At 39.9% G+C, this 14,348-nt stretch overlaps 1 protein-coding gene across 1 annotated transcript in view; it reads right to left on the bottom strand.

The window, feature by feature from the left end:
* pcsk5a (proprotein convertase subtilisin/kexin type 5a) overlaps positions 1-14,348 on the bottom strand; it is a 51,553-nt gene that overhangs the window by 3,298 nt on the left and 33,907 nt on the right. The window contains exons 27-36 of the mRNA XM_051938610.1: positions 13,823-14,023; positions 11,840-11,923; positions 11,537-11,735; positions 10,062-10,276; positions 6,068-6,310; positions 5,091-5,327; positions 4,792-4,969; positions 4,032-4,249; positions 1,662-1,762; positions 1,078-1,282 (exon numbers count right to left, since the gene is read on the bottom strand). Coding sequence (XP_051794570.1) covers positions 1,078-1,282; positions 1,662-1,762; positions 4,032-4,249; positions 4,792-4,969; positions 5,091-5,327; positions 6,068-6,310; positions 10,062-10,276; positions 11,537-11,735; positions 11,840-11,923; positions 13,823-14,023 — 1,881 coding nt within the window. The remainder of the gene's footprint in view (positions 1-1,077; positions 1,283-1,661; positions 1,763-4,031; positions 4,250-4,791; positions 4,970-5,090; positions 5,328-6,067; positions 6,311-10,061; positions 10,277-11,536; positions 11,736-11,839; positions 11,924-13,822; positions 14,024-14,348) is intronic.

The raw sequence follows: 14,348 nt of genomic DNA on the forward strand, positions 1-14,348 counted from the left end.
TTCTGAATTCAAGATTTTCAGGCATCACTGAATGTCATTTGGGATTCAGCAGAAACATCTAAAGATGTCCTGTTTGTTACCCACAGCTACCCGTGTGTCAGATTCTTCTGTCTGACATGAATAAAAACTTGCAGCATCATAAAGCAGCAGACATGATAAATGCTTCTTTAACCCTCGCGTCGTCCTGCTGGTCAAATGGACCCGTTTTAAAGTTTGAAAATGTGGGAAAGAAATATATATATATATATATATATATATATGTATATATATATATATATATATATATACACATATATATATATTCACAGTGAAAACTTCCACATGTTCAGGAAATTTTTGAACATTTTTTGGTGGGAAAAAAGAAACGTTAAAAAAAAGTTTCTTTAAGAACATTCGGGAAAGAAATCTTGATGATTTTTTCCCAAATGTACTTAAAGAAAATATTAGAACTTTTACTGATATATATGGAAGCACTTCAGACATTTTTAGGATTATTTTTGGACATTTTTTTTTCATTTTTTAAAAATATTTACAATTTTTATGATTTTTATTTTTTGATTTTATTTCTTGTCAAATTTGGGTATTTCTTTAAAATGAAACTTTTAAGGAATTTTTTCCTGAAGATTTTGCAAATTTTGATAAATTTGGGGAATTTTTTTACTGAATTTTTGGATTTTTTTTCAGACAAGGGAACAATATTTTTTTTTGTGCCATAAATGAAGACAACAGTGAGATACCTGCATTTACACATGTGGCAAAGCAGCAAGTTCTCTCAAAGATTTCCTCTGTCTGACAATAATTAAGCTTTTGGATTTTGGAAATTATGAGAGAATTTTTCTGTTTCTGACATTTTATAGACCAAGCAATCAATCGACGACTGTGACTCTAAAAAATAATTAACAGTGACAAATCCAATTAGTTACAGCCGCAGTATTTTCTCTTCACAAGGGATGTGTAATCTATAGATCATCCATTCGTAAGTGACAAACTGAGTCACTCCCCACCCCACCCAGGAGTGACCTTCATCATTCTCCTCTACTTTCTTTCAACAAGAAGGACAGAACAGAACAGAAGTACCACGAGTCTCGGTGCAGTTACAACAGTCCTGCTGCTGTGTCGTGACCTCCTCCTCCTCCTCTTCCTTCCCATGGCGGCAACAGAGCAGACAGCGCCCTCCAGCTTCTAAGATGGCCTGAGGAGGACACTCGGTGCAGTTGGACGGTCCGGGGCCCCAACACTCCAGACAGGAACTGTCACAGTCTGCACAGGAGTGGTCTGAACCCTGGGGAGGGACGGCAGAGAGGACTGACACACAGCTACAGCATTTTGACAGCACAACTACTGATTCTTTGTCTCCAAGACTTTTTCAACAGACTGAATAAAGCCTCTCAGCGTCGTCAATTAACATGCATCTACCCGTCCAGCAGGTTCAATCAGCTGTCTCGGCAGCAAGATTTATTTAGAAAATGTGACACGGTAATAATTTTCACTCTGCTGTCTGGGATTTCTCCTGGTGCAGTAATAAGTCAGTCTGAATTACATTTTCTGATACCTGGGGCCAAAACATTAGCAGTAATTATTTTGGTGAAGGACAGAATGAGGATTTTTTTTTAAATAAAAGTGAATATCTATGTAGCTAAAACCCAGAGAAGTGTTGCTACCTCTATTATGGGATGCTGGCCGACATCGCACATGGACTCACACTTGCCATCAAACAGCAGGTATCCAGGGAAGCAGGAGTCACAGGAGTGGGATAATTGTCCTGCAGTTAAATGACAACTAAAGGTGTAAGTCTGGTGACATTTAGGATTCTAACACTGTCAAGAAATCCCTTAAAAATATGAATTCATCCGCAGTGAACAGATCCTACTGATAAGTGCTGCCAGTGTAGCTGAAACATGATATCTGTCCGTCTGTTCCATGCACAGTGCCCTCATTGTTTTCCAAAACGTTATAGAGCCCATAGAATGCTGTTTGGGTTTTCCCCTTTCCTTTTGTGCTTCTTTGTGCATGTAAAAATGCTGCCACAGAACACACTGACTGCCTGAAACACCTTGTTTGAATCTGAAAACTTCCTTTTTCTGTTTCTTATTTACATCACTAAGCAGCATATTTGCATAATGCCTGCCTAGTTTGGCACATCCTCGAACAAAGAACAGCAGCTTCCTCGCTGCCTGCCATTATTTCTTCACTAGAGGTGCAGCTGCTGGAGCTGAAGCCCGAAATTCAGAGATCTGGGAGAACCAGTGCTGCCTTGCCCTGTTAAACCAGCTGACCAATCAGAGAGGATTGGGCTTTTCACACAGAGGGCTTTAACCCTCTGAGCCCCAAGTACTTTCTTTGCGTTTTTTGCTCCCATCACATTTTTTAAATTTATTTCACACGACCATATAAAATCCTGCACCACTATAGAAACAGTACAACTGTGGCTGGAAGTAGAGAGAACGCAAAAAAATGTCTTGTGCTGGATGATACATTTGACATAATGCCTTACATCATATAAAAAATAAAATTTATATACAGGGGGTCCTTGGTTTACGGCTTACGGTGTTTCATCGATACGTCGGAACTCGATATGTGGAACTAGTTGGTGAGTGGAGCAGACAAATACGTCGTCAGGCAGCGTTATAAGACGGGTTTGTTTACAGTCGCCGGTTGCATGCCACCTTGGCCTGCGTGGTATTCATGACTTTTCCGAAGAACTGATCGATATTGTGCTGCACATAACGGCTTTGTTTACATTTTCACCGGAGTTCCGAATTATAGCGAAAACTGATTTACGTCAATCGATAGGAACAGAACTCCAACTTAAGTCAAGAACCCCCTCTATAAACATATGTATGTATAAAAGCTGAATTTCATTAAGTAATAATTATTTTACAAAAATAGCCAAAAATCTGGAATTAACATGCACAACATTATTTTCAAGTTGTCACAAGTGTTATCAATATAAGGGGAAATGGTGGCTCTACAAATGATAGATATTTTACTTCTTACATTTCTAATCTGTCAGAATGAAGTTCAGCTCAGAACAGCTAAAAAGTGCCTGAATCTTTGTCAAGTAATGTTTTCTGGGTCAGTAGCTAGATAACTTTGTTTTGTTTTTTTGCTTTTATCAAAATCTGGTGAGGGCAAACGGTGTACTTTTTGGTAAATTTTGACATGAGACATCGAGAATAAAGTCATTTTTTAGGAATATCTTAATTGAAGGCTTTTATTTTGTTAATTTTGCCAATGGAATGAGTAGTTCAAGGACTGTCAGAAAGTTGAAAATCTAATGATTCTTTGTGTTTCAGGTTTTGCTCTTTTTTTTCAAAAAGCAACAACCCTTTCAAATCTGTCAGTGGATTTTGGGGTTCAGGAAAACAGAGAATTTCAGACAGAGGGTGAGAAAAGATGCTGCAGCAATGTACTGTGAGAAAAATGCTTTTCTTTAAACATTAAACATATTCTAGTAGAATGCAAAAATAAAACCAAGAATGTGTAAATGCGTATAAAATGGGCTCTTTAAAAACACATCAGTGAGCCACAGTGCTGCTTCATTATGATCTAACACTGCAGTTTATTTTGAGTCAATCAAACATTAACCAGCACAATAAATCTGGAACCGACAATTGAGCAGAACAAATTCACTATTTATTACTACGTGAGTACCCTGCTATATATTTAAGACTCATTTGTAAAGATTTATGTCCACAGTAGGAAGCAGACTGAAAATCACAGACATGTTGGGAAATGCCGAGAAACCATCATTGTTTTGGGATCTATTGAGAGCAACCTAGCTTATTTAACTCGAGGTTAGATTAACAGAAAAATGTTTAATTATTTATTCCTTTAAGGAGTTTTAAATAAGTATCCTTGTACTGTATATAACATTTCTAGGGTTGATTCAGAGCACAGCCACAGCTCTCCACCGCTTCCACACCTGCAGTCCGCAGAGAAAACGGCATCATCAGTATCTCGTAACCCACATGTGATCTGTGAGCGCGTAACTGCAATGCATTAAAGTAGTGCTGAGTGGACACTTGTACCTGAGCACGTTCTGCAGGTGGCGTGGCACGGCTCGCAGGTCTTGTGCACGGCGTCGTGATGGTATCCCTGAGGGCACGAGGGGAGGCAGCGGCCTTCTTTCCGCAAGAAGATGAGGCCCGCACCGCAGTTCAGGCAGCCGTCGTCGCCGCCCCCGCTACACTCACCGCAACTCGGGTCACACTTCTCACACTTCCTTGAGGCCGTGTTTCCATAGTGACTAAGAGGACAGATGGTCAAAAGTTATGATAGATTAGATTCAATTAAATGAAATGAGATTAGAGCTTTGTTCATCCTCAGAGGAAATACCTTTCACGCACACACACTCATAATTACTCAGACATAACATAGACCAACACATGGCTGAGGGAATACGGTCTTAACATTTCCATATGATACTGAGTAATGCTGCATTGTTTGTATGCAGGTCTGTTTGTTTTTTCTCTTCAGGATTTAACTGCGCATCAATTTAACGGCACATTAATTTAACGCTCTCAATTACCGTGCCCCCCCCCAAAAAAAAAAAAAAATCAAGTCTAATTAGCATTTTACAGGCCACAAGAAGGGCTATTTAAATCTCAGGCTAAATTAGCTTGTATCTCCAAACTGCACCCCTGTCCAGCTAACTGAAGAAGAGCTATGGTTTAGTGTCCACGGTGACATTACGTGACTAGAATAATCTGTTACTAATGACAACACTGCGTGACCGCATTTAAAGTGATGGATGAGCGGCACAGTTGGATGGCGAGCAGGTTAAACTACCTGTGCTGGCAGGTCTCCACACACTCTTTGCCTTCCCGAAATAGGTGGGCTTTGCAGGTGAGACACTCGTGACTGTGCTTTCCAGCACAGGACTGACAGGCGGCGTGGCAGGGTTCACATTTCTGCCCCGAGTCGTCCTCATAGTAGCCTGTTGGGCATTCATCCACGCAGGTGCCATCTGTACCAACAAACACACATGATCATGCAGCTAAGCAAACATGCCGCAAATGCCCGCCGAGCTTTCCAGGACACGCAGCCTTCGGAGGATTCACAAGCCCTACAAACTAAACTTGACTCACTGAGCAGGAGATGTCTCTGGTTGCAGCTCAGGCAGTGGGTTTTGCCAGGACCTGAACACCTGTGGCAGTATTTGTGACACGGATGGCATTCGCCGTCCTGGTCTGTGTACTGGTGAATCGAGCATTTGCTGTCTGACGGCACACAGTGGTTGTGGCTGTCCAGCCTCTGACCCTCTTGGCAGCTGGTGCAGGATCCAGCGTGAGGTCCAAAGCACATGAGGCACGATGCATCGCAGTCTAAAAATAAAAAAAAAAAAAAAAAGAATCAAAGCATATTATCAATACTTTGTGATATCCAATATGGTGATAGCTGTGTCTGATAATTAACTCTCACCACATTAGGCCAAAAATTTTGAATCATTCGTCTTTTTACTGCACCAGCACATTTTACCTGGCAGTTTCCACCTATTGGGTTCTCAAGGTATGATCTGTGAAAACATTTACCAGAGCAAAATCACGCTGTCCGTTTTGCAGCACAGCAATGTACCTGATTTTAAATGTCTTTCTGCTGGCAGCTACTTTAAGCAGCAACAAAAACGGGCATCGCCTACAACATTTTACTGTGAGAAACACACCATCCTCTTTGTTTTTGTATAACAAAACTGGAGCGGTGTGTCTTTCTCTAGGGAACTGTCTTTGGCATCGCTGTGCTGTTTTCAAGGTTTGACAGCTGCCTGTTAACCGTCTGAAAAGCGTTGCTATTTTAGTCTGAGCTCAAGTCAAGAAACACACTCAGGCATAGTAGAGAATATAATTGAAGAAATGCATGAAGGGCGCACTACAGGACAGAAAACGTTGCATCAGTTTCAGGAGCGATGGAGCTGACTTTGTCATACTCGGGAGGGTGGAAGTTCTAAATGTGTAGTAAAAACAAGTTCATTTTCATTAACATGATTAGATGTGTGCATTTTCCTGCAGCCATACATCTCAAATTAAACCTGAGCTGTATGTTTTCTGCAGTGAGACGGTTGCTGTACCTTTGCAGTCTCCTGTCATATGGTCCCGGTAGGTGTGGGAGGGGCAGGCTGGCAGACATGCCCCATTGTGCAGGGTGGCTCCACGGTCCATACAGGCATCACAGTCATTGCTGTTCGGCCCATCGCACAAAGCACAGTCGGGGTGGCAACGCAAACACTCCCCTTGTTCTTTGTCCTCAAAGAACCCCTCAGGACAGTCGAGCACGCACAGGCCCTCCAGGAGAAAGTGATACTCCTCACAGCCTGCACAAAGATCAGCTTTGGAAGTAAATGGAGGAACACTTTATTACAAGTCGGTGAAACTATACTAAGGACTTTAAAGTCTTTAAGAGGAATGAGAGAGCAAGAAAAGTCCTCTCTGTTAGGAATGGATTTCACTTGGTTAGAAAATGACAAGGCATGAATGAAAGATGAGACAGGTGAACTGAAAGCTGTGCATTATATCAAGCACACTCACTGCTCCTGTATCCTAATACTGCATTAAAAGTGTCCTAATGGGGGATGACAAAAAGAATTTTGACTCTGTCATCTCCACACAATTGATTTGACAGATATGTTGGAGAATAAGACCAATCTAGTCCAGTCCAGTCAAGATAATCCAGTCTACAGCTTTGCTAAAGGCTCTGTGAGGAAGCAGGAACAGTAAAGCTGGAGTAAATGGTAACATCAGCTCGCTAATATGCTAACAATGAAGTTGTTAACAGACTGATATTTTTATATTTTATAGTCAGCATGCTAACATTTGCTGATGAGTAGTAAAGACCAGGTTCAAGCTGAGGCTCATGGCAATATAATTAGTTTTAAAGCTACCATAGACTGTATGTAAAAACTGGATGGAGCCAGCATGTTGACCACCATTTTCAAGCTTAGGTATGGAATCAGTGCAACAACGAGAGGTAAATCAGACTGAGCACTGAATGACACGACGTACGCCAATACTAGCAGGGAGTAAAGCATCTTCTGTTTAATCATCCATTATAATTGGGACCATAATTTACAAGATCAGCATCACACAGTACTCTAAAAGCCCTGAAACTAGCAACTGAGACCATAGACCTTTTCGGAAAATGTTTGCTGCGATCAAGTAGGAAGCAACTGTGTTTTTTCATAAGCTTTGATACAATCACACTTCTTTCTGAAACCAGAAGAGTCGCCCTCTGCTGGCTGTCAGAAATAATGCAGGTGTAAGGCACTTCCTTTTTGGCCTCACTTTTTAGACCCGTTGGTACGTCCATCTTTCATGTACAGCCTATCGCAGCTACTTGGTCTGAGATGATAAACACGTAAAGTTATAACAATGATACGTGATTGCTCTGGTCATGTGTGCAGCAGAAACACGCTGGGAACAACACTGACAAACTGTCACATTTGAGGATGATATGATGAATTTGTTAGCAGCAGCAAAAACATCCAACAGACAGAAACATTATCATTCATTTGGACTTTCTGACCACCTGAGGCCTGTGCTCAGAGGGAAGTGCAACATAACCAGGTTATCTTTTTGTTATCTACCTAAAAGCTATACAAGTAAATACTAAAAAGAACCCCACTAAAACTATAAACTGTACTCAGACCAGCTTTTCTGAATCTATCGCTAAGCACGTTCACATAAAACGGGCAGTGACGGCACCAAACGTACAGGTGTAGAGCTGCATATTTCACACAATAAATTTCAATTCTTAACCAAAATGAGGAAACTAAGAATATAATACAGGCTTAAGGCAACGCAGCCACTGCAGCCAAGGTCAGGAAGGAAAGTTAATAAAGAAAAAAATGCAGACAGTGTGAATGTGGAAGTTAATAGGCTTATCTATATCACTGCCTCATCATCAACAAATAGATCCGACTATAATTACTACTGTGTATTCCACTGAGTTAACATGTTGTTTGGATCTATTCTTCTGGCTTGTTTTCTCAGCTGCAGCCCTGGCAGCATTCAACAGTCTTGGGAGCCGGTTAATAACAAATACAAAAACATCATTCAAACCAGTAGAGTAGACGTACAGCGATTCTTAAAAGGTCAACAAGCACAAGGCTTTAGTGCTTTATTCAGTCTATGATTTATTTTAACAATCTACCACTTTAAGGCCTGCAGATCGTACATATTATTGAATATTTTTGCAGTCTACAGGAAAAAGAAACACTGAAAATTGGAGCTTTCTCCACTTAAATATCAATATCATTCATATACATAAAATGTAATTAATTTGAGCACTAACCTTGGACTCGAATCTGTGCTTATCAGGTAAAGCCAAATGGTCACATTTTGGGCTACATTCATGAAAAGTTACCTTGCACAACCCAGAATCTGCTTCATAGTACAGGCAGTTTAAATTCTCACAAATTCAAAAATGACTGAGCTTGAGTTGTTTGAAGGGGTTTCAAAAAGTGAGTCATCAAAGTTCCTTAAACCAAAGAAGGAAATATCTGAATTCCTGAAAGTTACCACTAGACACTAAGTATTAAATGTTTTACACAACAGCAGTGATTTGCTGGAGTCTATATATAACGCTGTGCAACAGGAATGTGTTTGCTTATGATTTAAGCGTGTCTATATGTACATAAATACTCGCTCTTTCTTGTTGCTCTGCTTTTGGTCTCCACCAGAACCTGTGTAAAATAGCTGACCCATTGGAAGCTAAATTCTTCATTCTATTAGCGGGTTATTAACTCTGTTTTCACAGTTATTGAGTTTTCCACTAATAACAGCTGCAAAATGATGACAGTGGCTAAACAACAAGCTGAAACTCCTTCTAAAGCTTTAGAAAGCTGAGGACAGCTGGTGCTTATTTTCCGTTGACTCTTCAGTATGAGACTTTCACACTGTCTTTGATGCATTTTTGTAAAAATATTCTAGTCTTATAGGGATCACACATTGTCACATTACAATTCCTCCTGTGGAAATTGTGAATTTCTGTGCCAAATTTGATGGAAATTCACAGAAATATCAAGATATTTCAATTAACACTGAAAATATCAACATGGTGGTGACACGACAGAGAAAAGAGGTGCTTGGGATGAATATAAACTTATTAGTATAGACTGTGTAATTGAAAGCTATTTCAAATTGTGTTAAAGTTGTGGACTGACAGACACTGCCATATCTAGAGCTGTGCTAAGAATAAAAAGCACCAAACTTGCTGGTAAAAATGATGCTGCCCAAGGATGAGGATAGAATAATTAAGGTAGTTGCTAGAGGTACGGACTTTCCATTTGCCAATCAGATACGTGAGATCTGGTCACGTGACTCCCGGTAGACGCTGGAGGTACGGACCCGTAGCATCGGTACTACAGGTACGGACCCTAAACCTAACCCTAACACTAACCCTAACCTTAGCTTACCTTTCAACAGTTTGCAGTGGTTAGCAGCTTCTTGACTCGCGAGGCTCGCGTACGGGTCCGTATCTGTCTGGCAAATGGAAAGTGCCGTATCCGTAGTCCACAGGCTACAGGTACGGGTCCGTATCTGTAGACACTACCAATAATTAAAGCACTCCCACTGTCCTGCGCGTCAAACTGACCCGTTTTAAAGCTTGAAAATGTGGGGGAAAAAATATTTTCACAATGAAACTTCTGATATCCACATTTTCAACATTTCTGGGATTTTCGCTGGATTTTGGTTGATTTTTTTTGTCAATGTTCTTAAGAAAATATTCAAAATTTTACTGATATGAATGCAATCACTTTAGATATTTTTACTCAATTTTTGGACAATTTTTATTCAATTTAAAAAAAATATTTACAAAAATTTCTTGACAAATTTGAGGATTTTTTTTAAATAAAAAATTTTAAAGGAAATCTTTAAGGAATTATTAGAATTTTCTTCCTCAAGGTTTTGCAAATTTTCAGAAATTTGGGGATTTTTTTGCTGAATTTTGGGATTTTTTTTCAGACAAGGAAGCAATATTTTTTGGTGCCTGTAAATGAAGACAACAGGAGAGTAAAATGAGCTCTAACTGCAGAGTTTGTCCTAGTTTGCGTTGTGTTTCTCTACCTGTGCACTTCCCAAGTGGGTTGCACTCCTGACAGGCCATGGGGCAACGATGGCACTCCCCGTCCCGGACAGTGTGCGCTGGAGGACACTCCTCCACACACTGGTGCTTGTGGAGGAGGAGAGATTCTTCACAGTTGAGGCAGTGGGTGGCGTTTCTCCCACAGGACGCACAGCCGGGAGCACAGCTACGACACACTTGGCCCACAGGATAACCCCTGTTAAAGTAGACATAGAAACAAACACAGACAACATTGAACACTTTACATTTGCTTTTATTCTGCTGAAATAACATCATTTAAACTAGCTTCATAATGTATATAAATTCCACTGAGCACTTGCATACTTAACACTGACATAACTAATGATGTATTAATTCTCTTAATTAATTGATTAGTTTGCCTTGTAAGGCATGTCGAGCTGCAGATTTAGTATTTTTGCATGTGAATAATTTAACAGGCTGCAATGAATGCCGTTGGGGTAAACAAGTGGTCTGACATTTCGCTCTGCTCTCTGCTCCACTCTACAGAGGACAACTGATAATTTAACCAGGCAATTGCGTAGAACTTAAGTAATGATAAGGAAAGCTACTTGGAAGATGATTGTAAAATGTAATTATAATAAAACCCACATGGGCAAGAATTTAAAATGCCAGTGGAGCTTCAGTAAGGACAATTTACGTTTCCAGTTTCATGGATGTCACAGTTGAACCCCCCTGTTGTCCTCATTTACGGGCACCAAAAAATATAGTTTCCTTGTCTAAAAAAATCCAAAAATTCAGCAAAAAAAAATCCCCAACTTTTTGAAAATTTGCAAAACCTTCAGGAAGAAAATTTCAATAATTCCTTAAAAGTTTCCCTTAAAAGTTTTAATTGAAAAAAATCCTCCAAATGCGGCAATAAAATTCTTGTGAATATTTTCAAAAAATGAGTAAAAATCTTCCAAAATAAAATCCTAAATATATCTAAATTGATTATGTATATATCAGTAAAACTTCTAATATTTTCTTATTTTCTTTAAGAACATTCACAAAAAAAAATCTACCAAAATCCAGCAAAATTCACTGGATTTTGGTTGATTTTTTTGTTAATGTTATTAAGAAACATTCTTCACATTTCTTTTATTCCACTAAAAATGTTCAAAGATCTCCCAGAAATGCTGAAAATGTGAACATCAGAAGGTTCACTGTGAAAATATATTTTTTTCCCACATTTTCAAACTTGAAAACGGGTCAATGTTCACACACAGGACAACACGAGGGTTAAAGGTACTTCGGTATTAAACAGGAACTCATGGTAACAAATACATCTTCTGACATTTTATTTTTGGTTTAGAAAAGTTGCCTCAAACATCTGGCCTGACAGCAGAGTTAAATCTCTACACACTGAGAGATTTATCAATTATCAGGCAGAGCTGGAAAAAAGTAAATACATTTAAATTTGAGCCAAAACCAAACAGCCATCGAGTCGACCTCTGACCTGACACACTCTTGAACACACTGTCCATCCTGCAGGAAAAACTGAGCTCTGCGATTGCTCTGACAGCGGCTGCAGCGCTGGGCGTCCACACACTGCAAACAGCCCGGAGGGCACGCTTCACACAAACCGCTCAGTCGACCGGCAAAGAAGCCCGCCGGACACTTGGATACACATGTTTGCTGTGCGGTTAGAAAACGCCCTGGAGGAGAAACAACAAACAGTAAACATTGCTGTAAAGGAGCTCCTGTGGTGTAACTGCACATCTGAAAGCAAACACCTCATCTACATAAGCGGCTGACAGACCTTTTGCACATGTTGCACACTGGTTCTTGTCCTCTCCAAAGCAGGACTCACAGGATAGGTGGCAGTCCTCACAAGCGCCATCATCTGGAGGGGAACAACACATCGGTCATAGAGCCACTTCTGACTACAGCACAACACAGCAGAGGAAAACTGATGTAGGACCTTCACAGCGCATATCACTGCACTGAGCCCTTTTCAGACATGCAATACATAACACTGCTGCTTCATCAATCGGATAAATTGATGACATCTTGTCATTAAAACAAAGGTCAGCTACATATTAATGTCCTTCATGGTTTCATTCAGACATACCTGCAACAAAGACAGAGAGCCACAGTTCCGCATAAAATTTGTCATTCACACAAGATTGGACAGTACATCAAGTGACACAATACATAATAATGCACTGATAAACAGAACACTAAATCTAACTAATAGCAAGCTCATCAAACTGTCCACATAACTAATAGCTGTGTTTATTTATGATTTCACTGATCTTCCAATAACAAATTTTATGAAGGCCGGAGTGACTGAAATGTTTGGTCATAATATGAATAATGAAAGTCTGAATCAGAGCAAAGGGAACCATTTCATCAACACAAAAGATTGGACTTATTGATGTCTGTTTTTTTCCTGCCATTGAAGCTGCAGCGCCTCAGCATTTTTGTGTAACTCATTAAGCTGACGAATGAATGTAAAAAGGTATTTAGGCTACATATTAGCATATTACTTTAACTTAAAGTTAAGGAGGTCCATATACTATTGCATTAAATCGTGTTATTTAGTAAAATAAATAGACTTTTAGCCAGTGCAAGCTTTCTTTCACAAATGTGGTAAGGAAAACATTTCGAAAAACTTAAAATTTAAATTTAAACCCTCTGAACACCATCAACCTCCAGCATTTAAGCACCTAAGAACTTGGACAAACCCTGGATGCTCCTTTTGTTGTCTAATCTGCCTGAACTTCTTGTCTGGAAACAAGCATAAAGTTCAGCATTCTGGGACATACGCTCATTTACCACTTTGCTGACAGTTAGATGAGGATTGATAACAGTTTCCTGTCTGTATGCTGAATATAAAGCTGGAGCTGGCACACTATCAGCTGATCTTAGCTTGGCTTCGGATAAAGACTGTAAACAGAAGGGGAAAGCTGTGCCAAAAGAAATTTCCAACATGCGCCCGTAAAACCCTTACTTGTCCTTTTCATATTTTGGTTTATGTTAAGATTAAACAAATCAGCTATAACTTTATAATTAGTGAGCTTAAGGTGCTGCCAGGCTGTTTTTTGGACAGAGCCAAGCTAAAGGTTTCCTCCTGCTTCCAGGCTTCATGCTGCACCAAGCATGATGTAGCTTCATGTTTAGCGCAAGAGTGATATTTATCTTCTTTTTTTAAACTCTTGGTAAGACAGAGCATCTCCCAAAATGTCTTTCAACAACAGCAATTAGAAGAAAACAACTAAAATTAGCACTTAAGCTCACTCTTCACAATCTAAATCAACTGATAATTATGCAAATTACCAACGGCTTCCTCCAACATTGTACTATTTCAGATTTTGTGTGAAGGTTTGAGGCTTAAATCTGAGGTTGTGCCGCTACTGAAATGAAGGTGAAGTCTAAGAATAACTTTAATTCAGTGCGTTCATTTTCAACCTTTGTATTAACCTATGTCCTTTTCTCAGAGTTATTTTAGTTCCTATAATTAAGATGTCCTCGCACTAATTACCATATGTTGTTTTAAGGTCTGCCCAACTAATTCGAGGGGGGAACTAAATGTTCAGCATATACAATCAATTATTTCGAAGACGGTATCTGGCCGACATTCATTCTGTTTTCAGTACTTAAGTTGGTACAGGGTTCAGGGACGGCGGCACACAGACCAATTACCCTTCAAGATTTCTTTTCTGCCCCTGTGAAAGTGCCCAAATCCCTGATTCATTATGGGCAGACAGTTGGATTAGTGGAATACAAGTATTAGTCTCACCGCTGCGAAAGGTCTTAATGGGACAGGCCTCGTGGTCAGACACACACTCTCCGTTTTCAAGCGTCTTCCCCTCCTCACACGACAGACAGTCATTGTCCTCCGGGCCGCTACATGTCACACAGTCCGAGTGACACTCCTCACAGTCGTTGGTGTCTTCATCGCCATAGAAACCGTCAGGGCACACTGAGACACACCTCCCCTCTGGGGAAAAAAGAGAAGAAGTTTCTCAGGTTTTCTGAGATCAATACTGCATGCAACCCACTTAGCTGGCAAAGTTTACCATTTTGTTTAGTTGTACTTCAACTTAAAGGCAGTTTTGTATTTGACATGGTATTTACATATCAAAGTCTGTTTATGATATTTCTGCGTATGTGAAAAAAGGCATATGAAGCCTTTTGTTGTTCCAGACAAAGCTGTATGAAACCTGATACATTAGTTGGGGCTGAAGACGACTAACATGTGAATCTGACTGAACTGTCAGCAGCAGAGTTGCACTGTACAAAGAAGAATGATGTGTAGAATAAAA

The sequence above is a fragment of the Acanthochromis polyacanthus genome, chromosome 18 (genome assembly GCF_021347895.1).
Source record: "Acanthochromis polyacanthus isolate Apoly-LR-REF ecotype Palm Island chromosome 18, KAUST_Apoly_ChrSc, whole genome shotgun sequence".
NCBI lineage: Eukaryota > Metazoa > Chordata > Actinopteri > Pomacentridae > Acanthochromis > Acanthochromis polyacanthus.